Source organism: Sycon ciliatum, chromosome 7, assembly GCF_964019385.1.
Source record: "Sycon ciliatum chromosome 7, ocSycCili1.1, whole genome shotgun sequence".
Classification (NCBI taxonomy): domain Eukaryota; kingdom Metazoa; phylum Porifera; class Calcarea; order Leucosolenida; family Sycettidae; genus Sycon; species Sycon ciliatum.
In genome coordinates, this window is record NC_088649.1 from 15228647 (window position 1) to 15246402 (window position 17756).

Consider the following 17756-nt stretch of genomic DNA (forward strand, 5'->3'; position numbering starts at 1 on the left):
TGGTCAGTCCCTTTACAGAACAGTAAAATTTAGCAGACAACATGTGACGTTTAAGAATGAAACAAGCCAGGAGAATGCCAAGATTCTCTGTGTCAGTAAGTGAGAGGATAATAAGTCACTGTCTTCTGCAATGGCTGTCCGTGCACAAGCAGTGTTTTGTCCCTGTTTGTGCTGTTAACGTGATGAATATAGTTGTGCGTTTGTGTAAATATGTCCCGTTGCTACATGCACTGTATGAACAGGGCTTGTCCCAACAATGTGCCCACTTGCAATGTGCAAACATGTCGTCTCCCAGCATTTCTTGCACCCACGGTGAATCACAACATTGAGAACACTCCCAGAACTGAGATTCAGGCTGTGTTTCTTCGGTGTCTTCCCAGGGTAACTCCGAAGTAATTCCAGCATTTTTTGATTCTAATAAGGTGTTGTTTGGCGCCAGCTGCATTATTCATTTCGCGGAATATCAGTTTGTGGCAGAGACGGGGAGATTTTACTCCCTGGACTCCAATTGCGCGGACTCAAAAATGCATGCCAAGCTGAAGTTGGACGTGCCGTCAGGTTTGAGAGAATGTTCCGACAACTTTTTGTTGTTGTCAAGAAACAGGGGGAAATCCCATGACTGTCACCACGTGAGGAGGTGAAAGTTTCTACCTGACGTAAAATCCCCGGTGAGGGCTGTTACCCTACTATTTGCCGACGGAGCTGCGAACGTTTCCATGCAAATAGACCTTTCGATTGCTCCATTCCTTTCACCAAGAGTACATAACCCCCCAGAGTGTGCAACTCCACTATGGGTGCTGTCCCGACAGAATTTCAAGTTGACGTCATTTTGATGAAGCAATGCGCACTGTACACGGATTATCAGACGAATCCGGAACCTGTGGTTGACCGAAGCCGATCGATCCTGTACAAATTATTGCAAAGAAAAACGTGTGATTCGTTGACACCCGTACACATGTTGTAAATCACTGCTGCAAGGAGCATTGCGTCATAAATAATGACGTCAACTTGAAATTCTGTCGGGACAACAGGGTATGTGGGAGTAGCACACTCTGGGGGGTTATGTACTCTTGCTTTCACGGAAAGCCGAGTTTCGATCATTTTAGCGTCCGCAGTATGCAATGCACAGTAATACGGATCTTGTTGGAAGTGTTGGGGTGGTAGAGGTAATCGGCACCCATCAGAGCATATGTCACATTCAGGTGTTTGCATTGGGGTAATATTTTGGTGCAATACTTTAATAATTAAACTGCAGCTATGGAACGCGCTACACTCACCCCTGGTCGGCGGAGCTTAATGGGCCCCACCACCACACTCCATCATTCACCCCAGTGTCTGGAGATATGTGGATTTTGTAGAAAAAACTCCAGCTCCTTGACTTTACCCAAGAGCGACGATTTTGAAGAAGAAAAAAGGCCTTGCTGTCATACATCCCGTTCTATGGTACCGTGGGAGTAAAAGCCAAAGAACAACTCATCTTGTTCCTTTAATTTTGTGTGACAGGTTTTTTTAAGATAAGCTTTTATCCCCATTCTAGTGTTATACTAATATCAAGAGAACATAACCCCCAGCGTGTGCAACTCCCACATACCCTGCTGTCCCGACAGAACTTCAAGTTTGGCGTCATTATTTATGACGCAATGCTCCTTGCGCCAGTGATTTACAACATGTGTACGGGTGTCAACGCATTACACGTTTTTTTCTTTGAAATAATTTGTACAGGATCAGATCGGCTTCGGTCAACCACAGGTTCTGGATTCGTCTGATAATCCGTGTACAGTGCGCATTGCATCATCAAAATGAAATTCTGTCGGGACAGCACCCATAGTCGAGTTGCACACTCTGAGGGGTTATGTACTCTTGCTAATAGAGACTGCATAAGAGTAATCCAATATTGACTTTTATTGTCTTTTTCTGCACAGAGTCCTGTGGGAGCGGTGTTCTTGCACCGGACATGCGTTGTGTATGTAACCGCACTATGTCCTACGGTGAAGAATGTGAAAAGGGTAAGACAGCAAGCCATTAGGTTTGTGTGCATGTGTGTGTGTGTGTGCATGTGTGTGTGCATGTGTGTGTGTGTGTATGTGTGTATATGTGTGTATACTGTTGATGTGTGTGTATGTGTCTGTATGGGCGCATATGCGTATCTGTATGTGCGTGTATGTGCGTGTTTGTGTGTGTATGTGCGTGTATGTGTGTGTGTGTGTGTGTAAGCTATTACAGTGGGCAAAGCCACCTGTCCGGTTGGTCCTGCTTTCACTGGACCACTTTTCGGGCCAATGTTTCCTTTTCTCTTTCTAGAGAGCTGATAGGAGTTCAGTACTATGTGCATTATGTACACAGCACTGACTAGGGAGACCTGCATGTACTGTGCCTTATATGTAGGGCTCTCAGGGACAGACTGGCGGCACAGGTTTTTTTTTTTGCTTCATGTTGATCGAGTGTCAGAGATGGCTGCAAAAAACTTGAAGGCGTCTGTTCCTGAGCTTTCTTATATTCCCATAGCCAGCAATGTTTTTAGTTTCCAAAACAATTGTGCGAGGAAACGAAGCCTGTAATGTGCGCTTGTAAGCCCTAACGGTTCACCATCTGGGCTTTCCTGGATTATGATAAGGGTGCAGATTCAGTGCTTTGCCACATGACTGTCTATGCTTCCGGCCACAAACGCCACATTGGAGAGGTCATTCAGTGCATTTCGCCACCTGAAGACGTCACAAGGCCAGAAGGTTCTAGAATTTTGTCGGCAACCGGTTTTCGTAGATTGCTTATTGGTTAATGACCTAGAGACCATGGCTGCCGGTTGCCGAACTTTTGTTCCCTTCCTCTCTTCTTTCTTGTTGCTTCTTTACACTCTTTGCGTTCCAAGTGTGTATATTTCTTCCCTGACGATTCTTTATGTGAAACTACAAAGTGAGTGCTTTGACTTGAGTTTGTGCGTGATTGCCTCCGAGGGCCAGCAATTACTGCACAGTGACCTCCCGTGCATTATTTCTGTGTCACCCAATCCATGTACGTGCCTTTTTCGCTGGCTGTTGCAGCATGCAAGTGCTTGAACCGGGGTGAGTGTGATGACAAAGGTGAATGCAGCTGCCCTAGAGGATTCACCGGCCGCCATTGTCAACTCGGTAAGTAGAAGTGAATTCGTTTTACTCATTTCATATAGTCGGCGTGGGATTTTCAGAGCGTACATCCATGTAAAAGTGGGGTCCCCTTTACTTTTACATGCACGAGCAGGCTCCGCGATAGGTTTAACAGGGGTGACGGAGAACTAGGACATGTATACTGGTCTTTTTGGGTGCTCGCTTGAAATAGGAGTCTAGGGGTGAGACGAATATTCTACATTGTACCGAATATTCTCTAGACGAATTGAATATGTATCTCCGAAGTAGCACTAACCTCTTCTTCGAATTGGATACCAAATATTCTATAATTTGCCTGTTCTCACGTGACTGTAGCATATGTAGACAGGTCTTTCTGGTTCAGCCTTGTGAGCCATAGTCCCCTTTCCCAGCTAGCCAACCACCGCATTCTACTGCCATGTACTTGAGGTTATCCTAATAGAGAGGTTCGGCACTACGTAAAGCTGAGCAACTTTACCTTAGTGGTGTAAATTTACGACTCTCTACCCAGGTCGACCCGGTCATACACTGCCGCGTTCCAAGCTGCCAAGGGCAGGTACATGATTCGAAAACTCCGTACGGCGGAACACAGGTCCGCATGCAGTGTGACTTTCCGTGCATCGACTATGCTTTTTTGCTCGCGTAATTATGTTATGCGGAACCTCTCTAATGTTGTAAGCAGGGAGTCGTAAAATATCGGTATTTTACGACTCCCTGGTTGTAAGCTATATCCTCACACTGACTCAGTCAATGACTGCAGTATTACTTGCACATGCAAAGTGTCCAAAACCAAACACAATGTATTCAGATCTGAACCGAATGCTTCGAGTTGTTCTCCAAACGAACAATTCCAGAATATTCAGAATTCGTTTCACTCCTAAATGACACAACAACAACAAAAAAGCACGAATAGTTCTCCGGCCACACTCCAAAATAGCAATTTGTGGCACTCCTGAACTGTGAACTGTTCGTGCTGTCGTCTGCAAGTGCTCTGGTTTGGTCTAGTCTTGTCAAATGAAAAACCTATTACCACCCTTTGTCTTTGAGTTTGTCATGTCACGCTGTGCTTCTGTCGTCATTTTGTTTCTTAGCAAAGTTTCAATTGTCTGAGTGTGCCGAAGGGCTGAGAGCAGTGATGATAATTGACGCTATCTACTGATTGCACTGATTTGTAAACTGCTGCTTGTCATTCCTGCTTTATTATATAAACAGTGCCTACCTTCCAGCAGCAATTCTATCTTTTGGAAGAAGGCCATTATGATCGAAACCCAGATTTATCCATAAGTTAGTTTCCCTGGCCCAGCCTCTTTTACTTTATATTATAGTATTGTCTTTAGTCTGCCTGACTCCGTTACCGGCTGATTCACTCTCTCGTGTTCTTTCTCTTCGGTGTGTGCTATGTGATGGATGCAGTTGTGTGCGCGAAACCCTGGGTGAAAAAGAGCAAAGTGTGTGAATGTCAACCTGGACTAGATGGACGCAACTGCACAGAAGGTAAGGGCTAAAGAAAGCTACTGCAATAAGCCCGCGTGTCAAATAATGTATGACCCACGGGTTCATGCATGCTGGAATGGTGTATTCGGAGTCGAGAAGAAGAAAAAAACTTCCGTGTCCTCATGCCAGCTCCTCCAACCTATTCTACCTATATATTCTATTCATGTGGAATAAATAATGCATATTTATGGGGACTTGGTCACTCTCATGAGTTGTGCTATTGTAGCAAGAAGGACCCATGAGTGTGTGTGATCCCCGGTAGCCTAATCGGTAGGGCACTGTCCCGGAAAGACAGGGGTGCTGGGTTCGAATCCCGCTCGTGGATCCTTCTTTTGCAACATTGGCGCCTGGCAATGGCTCGAACCCACGACCCATCGTACCCCCCGTGAGCTAGGTACGACGTGAGGACACAGCCTGTTGGGGCGGGGGAGCAGTGTAGCAAGAAGGACCCATGAGTGTGTGTGATCCCCGGTAGCCTAATCGGTAGGGCACTGTCCCGGAAAGACAGGGGTGCTGGGTTCGAATCCCGCTCGTGGATCCTTCTTTTGCAACATATTTTTTTAAGAGTTAATTTGATGTCTCCATTTGATGATGTTCAAGGACATGTCAAGAATCCGCTTTTCTGTCCCTCTCTTTGTGCTTTTTTGGAAAATGCGTGAATGTTCCCAATCACTGCTGCAGCATGCAATTGCTTGAATGACGGCCAGTGCACTGACGATGGCAGTTGCAACTGCCAGAACGGTTTCCACGGAGACCAGTGTCAGCACAGTGAGTATAATTATGCTGTATGAAGTGAATTCCAGTTTGGTGGCATATTTCTGTGAAATGTGGGAATACCTGTACACATTAACGGGGCGTTCGTTTTTGATATACAGGTTTGAGTAGAAACTATTTCTTTTGGTAGAGGCGTTCGTTTCTTCTACTCAAAAGGGTGGATTCTACTTTCCTCTACCGGCTCTACCAGGAAAAAGTTGGTGGAAGCCGGTAGAAGTTGGTAGAGCTACGGGATTTCCGGCAAGATCAAGGATTTGTACACAACTCCATACAGAAGAGAAACATTTCACGTACATATCGTGTAAACTACTAAATCCGGTAGAATAGCATTTGTCCACTTACCTCTACCTTCTACCTCTATCGGTAGAGTGACTCTACTTTACCAGGTAGCTAAAATCTAACGCAGTTTTTAGCTGAGAGCTATTAGAATGGATATGCTAAGGTCTGATCCTTCCAACAAGGCCAAGATGATGAAAGTCTATGAAGGTGAAATGAGAAGACAAAATGGAATGTTTCGTTCTGAACTGTGGGTAAAACGATACCCGGAGAGAAAGTGCGCTGGAAAGTCAGTTTGCTGGAGGAAGTGGAGCTAAATGGCCGAGTGGTATTTGCATAGGTATATATTATATTTTCAATTGAACTATGGTACCGCTGCCTAGGAAGTGTACATCTTGTTGATGTGTGATTTCTACTTCACCTGACTGTGTCTTGCATTTGTACTGTGTTATGTTCAGTTTTCAAGACAAAGTGCCTGGGTACAGATAACGCAACGTACACCTGGATGGCTCTCGCCAGCTTGCCGTGTCATCCACACCTCGACGGTGACAGCTGCCAGAAGAAAACGAACTTGACGCATGCCCGCCAGATGTGCAAGAGAAGAGGATACGACGTGGTAGACCATAATGCCTTCACCAATCAGACGCTTGGCGTGCGCGACTGCATGGGAGCATTGCTCAACAAGATAGTGACGAGCGGTTACAGAAACCCTACTTCAATATGGACATCGTTCAAGAAGGATGACCAACATCTCATATACCAGCAGGGCAAGAACAAGTTGCCTAAAGAATTGTATGATAGTGATGGAACAAGCCATCATGATGTCATCTGCGAAGGTAGGCTGTTGCATTGTGATCAAATGAACGCGTCAGAGCAAATGATAGGGTAGGAAGTAATACCAAGAGTACATAACCCCCCAGAGTGTGCAACGCCTGATGCAACTCTGCATAGGGTCTTGGTCGAGCGGAATCGAATCTTCTGATGTCATGCGTACACTCCCCACCAGCGCAAGGCTGGTCTCGAGGCAGGGCACCAGTGTTTTTGATCCAAGACTACCCGCGACTCCCCGGGTTCCCCTCAGATGTGTACGGTATTATGACGCAAAGATCCGATTGCGCTCGACCAATACCCCATGCAGAGCTGGATCAGGCGTTGCACACTCTGGGGGGGGGGGTTATGTACTCTTGGTACTACTATACATGGTTAGCATTTTAAAGTTCACACTAAGGCAAAACAAACTTGAAAGGCAACTACAACCGGAGAAGAAGCTTCGAAGACAGCCAAAAAATCAATCATGGACGTGGGGACCGCCGTGTAATGTGCAAAATCACACGTAGACCTCCATGTACATCACCACGCCCTTTCGTAATCACTGACATGCCAAAATCCATTCGAATCAAAACAATATACGAAATTCATTGTGTAGTCCTGTCAGGTTTCCATTGGGCTTTGCAACAATCTCTGGCTGCTCCAGCCTCTGGGGTTGGAGTGGTCAGAACATGTTCTGAACACTCCGAAACCAGAGCAGACCAGTGCAGACCAATCAAACGGCCCTGTTCTAAACGATCCTGTTCCGGATCCGACCAATCAAACGCGCCCTAAGAGACTACAACTATAAAGATACGAAGTTCATTTGTTCATCACATTATGTCGGTGTCATACGGTTTATTCATAGCTTGGTTAAAACTTCTTTCTCCGGCACTGCTTTAAGTGTAGTTGCGCTCGGTGAAAATAGACCCAAAATGCAAAGCTGGCTGCCCTGGACCAGTTCCGCTTTCATCATTGAATTTGTACATGCGTATGTGGCCGCATTCCTCCCACTTCCACGGCGTCAATGGTCGCGCAAATTGAGGGCACTAAATCTGCACTAAATCGCAACAGTGGCGTACCGCTGGTCACTGAGGTCTGCCCAGCCACAGCCCGGCAAGTACTCAGGGTAGGGCTGAAACGATCACTGAAAAGCGGTTATCGATTACCTTATTTTTTGTTCATTGCACTGACACTGCCATCAGACAATGTTTCATTGAGTATGACTATAGAGTCCAGGGCACCCGTTATTCGAGTATTTCATTACTATTGTGCCTATTCTCTGCCCACTACTGTATGTGCCCTTGTCCTGCAGCCAAGTGGCTCCGTTACAACGACTCTGTATACGCCGCAGCCACGCCATCACTGAAACCCAGCGTGACTGAGCAATTCGCAGAGGAGGCATGTCAGGAGTACGGACTTCACCTCATAACCAAGGACTGGCTGCACGCACATGGCCATGTATTAAGAAAGCGCTGGCTAGATAGATTGGCTCTTCGGCATGCATCTTACCACGTCAAACGAATCCGAGTGAATGGCAACTCCCATTACAGAACTGTAACGTTCAGAAATCACAGTAATCAGCTTCAAAATTCCACAATCAATCGCCACGCCAAAATCCTCTGTGTCAGTAAGTGATAATGATAATTTAGAGTGGTTTTAACAATGGCTGCCCCTGTGGAAGCAATATTTTATTCCTCTGTGTCCGCAACCAACATAACGAAATAGCATATTATGTTGGTTGCGGACACAGAGGAATAAAACATTGCTTCATTTGCGCCATTACTTTGCCTTATATGTGAAAGACCTCATCCCAACAAATGTTTCAAGAAGATTCTCAACCAAAAGCACTTTTGCAGAGCGATTTCTTGGGTACTACCGGCCGGTGAGAAGGCATGCAATCTGTCGTTATGAAAATGCCTTGAGTGTGAACAGGTTTCGTCCAAACATATCTGTGCCATCATGACTTATACCAATATGCATTGTGGCAACGCAGATTGGAACAACAGTACTTGTGCCAGTATATGATATGCCAACATCCGCGATGCCAATGTCTGCTGTGCCCAAACGTCCTTTACAAACAAATCTTGGGTCAACATGTCCGGTCCCCATATGTCCTATCCCAGCATGTTCTGTCCCAACATGTCCTGTCCCAACATGTCCTGTCCCAACATGTCCTGTCCAAACATGTCCTGTCCCAACATGTCCTGTGCCAACATGTCCTGTGCGAACATGAACTGTGCCAACATGTCGTTTACTAGCTTAACCGCACACACCCGTTTTCCACAAATAATATCCGGATAGGCGAGAGACCCGGATAATCGAACACACCTACTGCTGTCCGTATGCACTAGATATGCTGTAAATCGGTAACCAACGATTTTCTTCCGGATGACGAGGGATCCGGATAAAAGAGGACCGGATAAGCGAGGTCTGACTGTAACAGCAATATATTCAAACGTTGGCACTACTTCATGAACGGAGATTTGGGTTGTGTTTTTGTTTCTGGGAGAAAAGAATCCTGTGCTATTCACCTTCTAGACGTAGAATTATGTGATACTACGGGCTCAGAGCCTTACCAAGAGTATGACCTACACTAGGCTACAGCGCTGGCTTAGCAGAAAATGAGTTAACTTAAATCGACAATGACAAGATAACTCGTCACGCACATGAAGCATGGACCACTGTACAAACTGTTTTACATTCGGTGGTGGAAGAAGTGGCAACATACATGTATTGTGTGTATTTGCCGAACGCTTGCTGAGCTGACTGGGTGCTGACGTTGGATCAGGAATATCTGATTAGCGATGGACCTGCAGCCTCCACTGATATGGACCATTCAAATCAACACCCACAGTCCGACATGCCCTGATAAAAAAATTTCACCGTACTTTCCACTCAATTCAGTGTGTTGTGATGCCGCGAGTGTAGCGAACTGTGAACGAGTGATGCAATGGAGCCTTTTGTGTTGTCTTTTCTGCGCAGAGCACTGTGCTAACGGCGTTCTTGCCCAGGACCTGAGTTGCAAGTGCAACCGCTCTGTCTTCTATGGCGAATACTGTGAAAAGGGTAAGACTGCAGGATAAAACTGTCTAGGTCTGTGTGGATTGTACATGTAGGACTATGGTAAAAAAAAGCTGGTAAACGGGGTATATGTCTATATTTCAGGACCAACAAAATCCGCGTGTGGCTTATACTCGAGGGCAGCTTAATTAAGGCCGATTCACAACACCACTTTCTGCGACGCGATTTGCGACAGTTGCGACTAGAGACTGCCTGTCTAGAGCTGTCGCGTACAGTCGCAAGGCACCTGTCGCAGAAGTTGAAGAAAGTTCAACTTTTGCGACATGTGACGTTCTACATACACAAATGGAGTACAGTTTCTACCCTGGGTGCACATGCAGTGCACGTGCATAGTACTACTAGTGCATAAGGATGTCGCAAACATGAAAAAAAGATTGTGAACCGTGTGTCGCTGTCGCAGCTCGTCGCAGGTGTCACAAGCCGCATGTCGCGTTGCAAGAAGTTGTTTTGTCAATCGGCCTTTAATCGCTTTATACGCAAATGCGGATTTTACTCTGGAAAATACTGTACCTGACCATGTGCTGATATCACGACCGAATTTCCACACCCAGATTTTTTGACACGAAATGCAGCTACCTACCCTATAGTTTGGAAGCTTGCACATCATTGTGAACCTGATGAAGGCAATTTGCCGAAACGTTGGAATAATTGTTGTGAAATGAGTTGAACTATTGCAGTGTTAATGGAAGAGAGCGTGTGGGCTCTACTCTCAACTCTACTCTCAACTGTTTATGAAACTGTTTATGAAACTGCAGGAAGCCTCCCCACTTTTACTACCCTATCTATCGCCGTTAATTAATTTGACCATCGCAGAATAAGCCGCACCCCCTAATTGTTTTGGTTGAACTAGTGATGTGTGGCTTTTATACTCTGGGAAGTCTGGTGCTTGGACAGTCTGGCTCCTATACTGATAACTTGTGTGTGGTTGAATTTCTCCCTTCATGCTTCTCATTGCATAGCATGCCGTGATGCTTTTCCTTGCCATTCCCTGATCTTGTTGCGCATGCATGAATATATCGTATCTCTACAGACGACTGCAAGTGCTTGAACCAGGGTCAGTGCGACAACAATGGTAAATGCACCTGCCCGATAAGATTCTACGGAGAACATTGCCAACTCGGTAGGTAGCAAGACATTCTTTTTGTCAATGCAAACAGTTATTTTCGCTGATTGCATATGAGGCTGAGGTTGTGATTGTTTCTTCAGACCCTGATCAAGATCCAGATCCACTACTACTATATCATTCCGTTTGAATGTGGTGGATCTCCCCCCAGTGCACCTGGGGTGTTGTGTAAACTGGATGTTTAGAAAAAACTGCTTTGACGTGTCGCACCCAATGATGATCATGAATCATGTACTAACCATGCTGTGCTGTTCTGCTGCTATTTGTTGTGCACTGACACAATATGTACGTCATGCACTGCACATAATAACTGCTGCAGAGTGCAAAACATGTCTGAATCAGGGTCGTTGTAATGAAGACGGCACCTGCACCTGCGCTGAAGGATGGATTGGTGACCGGTGCCAGACCCGTAAGTGTCTACGTAATGAAGTGAATACGCTGCATTCCTTTGCTGTGCGTACTGCATGTTGCAGTTACATTTCTTTCGCGTTGTAAATCTATGTGCGGTGAAACACGGTGTGCGGTGAAAAACTACCAGAACCAAAACCCCTACCGCACTATACTACTCGTGTGTTCAGATTATAGTCCACATTTTAAACACTCCTAATTTGCACCCTCCCCCCCCCCCCCCCCAAAAAGGTCTGTGCTGCTCACACTCCGGTGGTTAAATAAACCGCGACGTACAGGGTGGATGGGTATAACCTGGGTACGGCTAATAATCAGGTACGGCGATTGTAGTAGTTGATTGCCTGTCGTTGGTTGGAGTAGTTAGGCCAACTTGCATGCATGAATGCCGGTCATCGGCCCCAGCAACTTCTGGTCTCCTGGCTTGTTGCAAAATGCCCATTTTGTGTCACCGGGAAACATAAGCAGGATAACAGATAACAGCGGATTTTGAGAAGTGGAGTGTCCCTGCCTCATTAATATCATCAAGAGTCCATAATCCCCCAGAGTGCTCAACTGGGATTGGGTTGTGGGCCGGCGTAATCCGTGATGTACGTCATTTTTTGGGTCGGACTTGCGTCATTGCATCGACGCGGTCAACTACGGTCCACACTTCCCCTACTCATGATGTCACACTATGATGTCACACTATGACGTGCAACACGGATTTTGCCGTCCCAGATCTGATCAGTGAAGTTGCGCGTTCTAGAGGATTATGGATCCTTGATATAATGGTTTGACCTTGCTTGCAGCCGCCGTGAATGGTTTGTCGATGATGTGAAAGTCCCTAAATAGTACCTCCCATCATTTTTTTCTCGATGTCTGCTGCGGGCATAATTGGCATGCTGCACACATTTTTCTTTGGGATTTTCGAGACTGATTTCTTACTGTCATACCAATGTCAGGCATACTGACCAATGTTGTTGTTGTGTGTTGGTTTAATGCAGGGTGTGCGGACACGGACCCATGTTGCGTGAACAAGCGCATCGTGACACGCCGGGATCACGTCTGCCGCGCCGCCACCAGCGACTGTGACGTGGCGGAGTACTGCGACGGCGAGACTGCCACATGTCCAGAGGACCTGACCGCGCGCAATGGCTGGCCATGCTCCAATAGTCAAGCATACTGCTGGAGTGGAGTTTGTCAATCACGAACTGGCCAGTGTCAGAGTGTCTGGAACGATATGGATCAAGGGTCAGCTCCTGAGGATTGCTTCACAATCATGAACATGGATGGTGACCGTATTGGTAACTGTGGTTTCAAATCATCCAATTCCACCCCAGGAACCTATGCAGCCTGTGCGGCTGGAGATTCCCTATGTGGTAGTTTGTTCTGCCTTCCAGTTGCTCGAAAGATTCAACCCAGTAGTGACGTTCTGGCCGAAACCATTCGCGTACCCGATGTTGGCAAGTGCAATGGTTTGTACGCGTCCCCGCCAAGAAGCCACGATGACCCATCGCTCGTGAAGGACGGAACACGCTGTGATGCCAGCGGCGCTAACAAGGACCTCGTGTGCCACAAGCAACGCTGCGTGGACAAGTCTCGAGTCACCAGCCAGTGTTCGGTCGATGCTGACAGCGGCAAAGAGTGTGGTGAAGTCGGTGTCTGTACAAATGCAACGACCTGCCTTTACCCACCCACACCTGGTAAGTTTTTTTGTTTTTGTTTTTCACTGAATACCATAGAACCATCAGATGCTGCACAGCGGGGCGGTGGCATATTGGATGGAAAAGTAACTCCTCCGACCAAAGGTCTCGGAATCATCGTTACTAAGTTACCGTCACAGTGCGTTTTCAATTCATTTTTAGTTTCTGTACGTCCAGTTGGCATATGGATGCGATGTGCTACAGATCTTGGCTCTCCAACTATTGCTGCTAAATGCCATCTACAAGCAACAAAATAGCCGTCCCGCCTTTTTGAGAGCTGCCTTACTGCGTGTGAGCAAAACTCTGTATCCTCCAACCAAAATTTTCATCGGCTCACGCACTCAACGTAGAATGGTCATTCAAAGTCCTCAGATTCCTGAGGCTCAAGCTATTCTGACCTCTACTTTGCATGAGCCATGCAACCATGACCTACAGGGAACGTCCCCTTTCTTGGGCATGCTGTTCACAGACGTGCTCGCCTCGCATGCAATTTGTAAAAAAAATGGTCGTATCTGCGATTCGCTCTTTGGCGCTATTACCGTCCTCGATATCGGAACAGTCCCGGCCAAAAGCCATATGGTTGGTAGGTATCCTGACCACTCAGCTATGGATACGGTCACGTGTGCATATATGGATACGGTTAAGTGTGCATACACGGAATTCGCGAAACAACTTCGTAGCACATCCTGTGGTGCTGCGCTGTAGGACTGTTTGCCAGGATGGTTCATGTGCAGTGCGAGCACAGAAAAACCGGAAGTTGTGTGCGGATTGGATCGCGTTTTCCAGTTTGAATTTTCTTCACATCGCGGATGTTCGAGCTGGGGAGGTAGAAGAACAGAGGTTCGGATATTCAGGGGTTTTCAGTTTGACTATTCAGGGGTTTTCAGCCCTAACGCAAACCCAGATTTTGCAATTTCACGAGAGCTTTAAAAACTCAATACAGCTCCTGAAAAGAGTTTTTTGAGTAATAATGATAAGGTGGCGAAGACATAACTTAATACCCGGAGAAATGGTGGTAGCTACTAGATACTAGCAAGAGTAGATAAACAAGAGTGTGCAACTCCGGATCTATCCTGCACAATCTGCAGATACCCCGCCGGAATTTTTTGCTGACGTCACCTTTTTTCAGAGACATGCGCATTTTGCCGCAGAGCAATGTGAGAGCACGTGCTGGGCACCGACCTTGTAGTGGAAGTCCGGCCATGAGCACGAGGGAAAACTTTCCGAAAGACTCGCAGCGCGTGCGTCGTCGAAAAGATTACGTCAACAAAATATTCCGCCGTGGGCCTACCCATCCGCGAGTTGCACTCTCTTGTTTATCTACTCTTGTTACTAGATACACGATGCACACAGACATCAACGAGTATATAGAGGTGTGTTTAAGGTGGCAAGCGGGCCAAGCTCGGCCGGGGACAACCTTCTGGCTGACTGCATGATAGGCAGGAGCACCGGTGACCTCAGAGGTGAGGAAATTCCTCTTTTTCGGGCCATCTGTACCGTAACTTGTAAGTGTTCTCCTCTCAAATATTACCCTGAGCACTATGAGTTCAGGAGAGCAATATGGAACAAAATAAGTGAAGATCTAAAGTCAAAATGTTGGTGGGTTTCCATAGTAATTTTTGAAATCAGATTTTGCGAAGCGGGGATGGTATGCTGTTGTCTGCTTTGCTGAGATGCTTGTGTGTGTCCTCTCTGTTTCTCCGCAACAGAGATCAACGAGTCGAGTACAGGATCCGCTAACACTACCCAGGCTGCTACACCCACGACCAGTGGAATAACCAAACCAACGAGCGACCCAGCCACAACCACTCCAACCGAAGTCGGTGATGAACAGTGGAGTGGTTTATAATTGTAACTAGATACTCATAAACCAGAGGGAATACTACCGACAGGACTAACCTGGTGCCCTTCCACTTACCCACCCATCTTCCATGGCATCCACAATTCGGTCCAGGAAACTCGACAGAGCGTTTCCAGGACGTGAGGAGCCTGGCTAACCAAGTGTGTTTCCAGTCCTGATAATTTCCTCCCATTGTAAATTTCAAATCTGCAATTTCAGATCAGTGAAAATCTGAGGCAGACTGATATCCCATAACCCGCTACGGCTGAGTAATTATGTCGTATTTTAATTAGTAATTATGCATCTATTATTTGCAAGATGATGAGGGCAATAATAGATTGATCCCGACATAGCATACCTTAACTGGTTTAGCTTTGTTGTTGTGTATTGTACTAGCACATAGTATATACATAAGTCGTCTACATTACTTCTCTATAAACAGATGTTTTCAGTTGTTACGTTTAATGTGTTCCCCAAGTTCTTTGACTGAGAATCTGGCAGTTTGCGTTCAAGTCGTTTGGCTTCAGATTTTTCTTCTTTCATTTCTAACTCTTGTTTCAAGTTGAGGAAAAAGTTCTAAATCCTTGGACTTAAGCTGTGTTCACAACTGGTGTGTGTGCGCGTGAAACCACGCGTTTGCGCGTATTTTTGCTGGCTTTTGGAGCGCCATGCGTACGGAAACGCGCCCAAATGGAAATTCCAGCATGTTGGAATTTGCAGCGCGTATCAGGTGCGTACCAGCAAGAGTACATAACCCCCCAGAGTGTGCAACGCCTGATCCAGCTCTGTGTAGGGTCTTGGTCGAGCGGAATCGGATCTTTGCGTCATAATACCGTACACATCTGAGGGGAACCCGGGGAGTCGCGGGTACTCTTGGATCAAAAACAATGGTGCCCTGCCTCGAGACCGGCCTTGCGCTGGTGTGAAGTGTACGCATGACATCAGAAGATCCGATTCCGCTCGACCAAGACCCTACACAGAGCTGGATCAGGCGTTGCACACTCTGGGGGGTTATGTACTCTTGGTACCAGCCTGCATGCCATTCACTTTGATTGGCGGGGTCAACAAATTAGTACTCGAAGGTGTCGCACCCGCTAAATACGACACAGATTGCTGTTTTTAACAAGGCTTAGCAAAAGTACATAGCCCCCCAGAGTGTTCAACGCCTAATCCAGCTCTGCATAGGGTCTTGGTCGAGCGTAATCGGATCTTTGTGTCATAAGACCGTACACATCTGAGGGGGGCCCAGGGAGCCTTCGGGGCTCGCGGATAAAAAACAACCCTACCCTGCTACGAGACCGGCCTTGCTGTTTGAGCCGGTGTGGAGCGTACTCTACGCATGACATCAGAAGATCAGGCTTTGCACACTCTGCGGTACTACTTACTCTGGGGGTTATGTTTTTTTTGTTTTTTTTTTTGATCAGGGGATGGCCCACGCCTGGTAAAAAAACAAAAACAAAAAAAAACAATGAGAAGTTGCGTACAAATCGTGTACAGACTAAACAGACTATGGCTGTGTTTACATGAAGCGTTTCAACCCGGGTTGAGTTCGACCCGGGTCAGATTTCAACCCGCCATGTGCACAAAGTGAATGGCGCGTTTACATGACGCATTGCGCTTGACCCGGGTTGAAATTTCGCCCCGGGTTGATTTCAACCCTCCCCCCAAGGGGAGGGTTGAAATCAACCCGGGTCAAGAAAATCGTACAAACGTACTTCTGTGCGTATCTCGCGCGCGCCAGGTTTGAACAGCACTGCAGATGCAAATTTCGCGCGAACGGATTCACGTGACCATACAGGACTGTAGAAGTGGACTTTTGGCGGCATATCAGTATTTGACCCGGGTCAACTGTCTTCATGTAAACGTTCACCTCTTTTGTTTGTCGTACAGACTTTCAACCCGGGCTGAACTCGACCCGGGTTGAAATTTCTCATGTAAACACAGCCTATGGATTCGAGCATAACAGAGTGGAAAACCGGAATCCGAGAAAACGATAACATGGGGGTTATGTACTCTTGCTTATACGCAAGAGTACATAACCCCCCAGAGTGTGCAACGCCTGATCCAGCTCTGCATAGGGTCTTGGTCGAGCGGAATCGGATCTTTGCGTCATAATACCGTACACATCTGAGGGGAATCCGGGGAGTCGCGGGTGCTCTTGGATCAAAAACAATGGTACCCTGCCTCGAGACCGGCCTTGCGCTGGTGTGGAGTATACGCATGACATCAGAAGATCCGATTCCGCTCGACCAAGACCCTATGCAGAGCTGGATCGGCGTTGCACACTCTGGGGGGTTATGTACTCTTGCTTATAGGTTAGTGCATGGCAGGGAGGGCCTTATTATTTGGTTAGTGCATGGCAGGGGCTAGGGAGGGCCTTATGGCTTGTTAGTGCCCGACAGGTTAGCCTGAGGGCCGTAGGCCCGAGGGCTAACCTGAAGGGCACAAACAAGCCATAAGACCCTCCCTGCCATGCACTAACTATTTTAGAACGAGGTTACATGCATTATCTCACTTCCATTATGCTTGTGTACCACTATATTGGGTAGTTTTGTGGTTTGTGTGCAGAGCGACTTGGTGTGGTATGAAAGAATATTTTCTTCTGGTAAGTTAAAGTGGTGCTGAGTTACCAAAGTAGAATGGAAGCAAATGAAATGCTGGGCTCTTATTGCGAGCTTCATTCTTTTTCATAATGTATGTAGCTTGTGGAGCTAATTAGGGGCTTTGAGAGCCCCTTGTCGATAACTCTAATGACTTTGATCCTCGCTTTTTATAGGTTTCCGCAAGCTGTTGACAAAGAAAATTCGTACAGATGAAAGAATACGGGAGGCAAAAACCGTACACACTTCTGAATTGCGTAGCTTTTAGTAGTACACAGTACACGTTATGCAGAGTTCATTATCTGCACCGTATTATGCATACAGGGAGTTGTACGCACCAGTTTAGAGTAGCTTCAGCGGGCTTTAAACTATTCCAAGGCCCTCGACGCGTCATCAAGAGTAGTAAAATAACGATTGAGCGGGCTTTAAACTCTGATAAGGCCCTTGGCGGGAATGTCGCTGATTGGTCGTTTCCTGGACAACGAGACAGACCTCGTTCTAAGGCTTGTTAGTGCCCGACAGGTTAGCCTGAGGGCCGTAGGCCCGAGG

General features: G+C 46.8%; 1 protein-coding gene across 3 annotated transcripts in view; it reads left to right on the forward strand.

Moving 5' to 3' along the window:
* Positions 1-15196, forward strand: part of LOC135821090 (uncharacterized) — an 89828-nt gene extending 74632 nt beyond the window's left edge. For all 3 annotated transcript variants that reach the window (XM_065334155.1, XM_065334154.1, XM_065334156.1), the window contains 12 exons: positions 1-95; positions 1923-2006; positions 3039-3125; positions 4533-4613; positions 5295-5381; positions 6122-6499; positions 7786-8100; positions 9456-9539; positions 10585-10674; positions 10997-11086; positions 12069-12767; positions 14477-15196. The exon at positions 1-95 is cut by the window's left edge and continues 229 nt beyond it. In XM_065334155.1, the coding sequence (XP_065190227.1) occupies positions 1-95; positions 1923-2006; positions 3039-3125; positions 4533-4613; positions 5295-5381; positions 6122-6499; positions 7786-8100; positions 9456-9539; positions 10585-10674; positions 10997-11086; positions 12069-12767; positions 14477-14616 (2230 nt within the window). In that variant the 3' untranslated portion in view covers positions 14617-15196. The remainder of the gene's footprint in view (positions 96-1922; positions 2007-3038; positions 3126-4532; positions 4614-5294; positions 5382-6121; positions 6500-7785; positions 8101-9455; positions 9540-10584; positions 10675-10996; positions 11087-12068; positions 12768-14476) is intronic.
* Positions 15197-17756: the final 2560 nt, after the last annotated feature.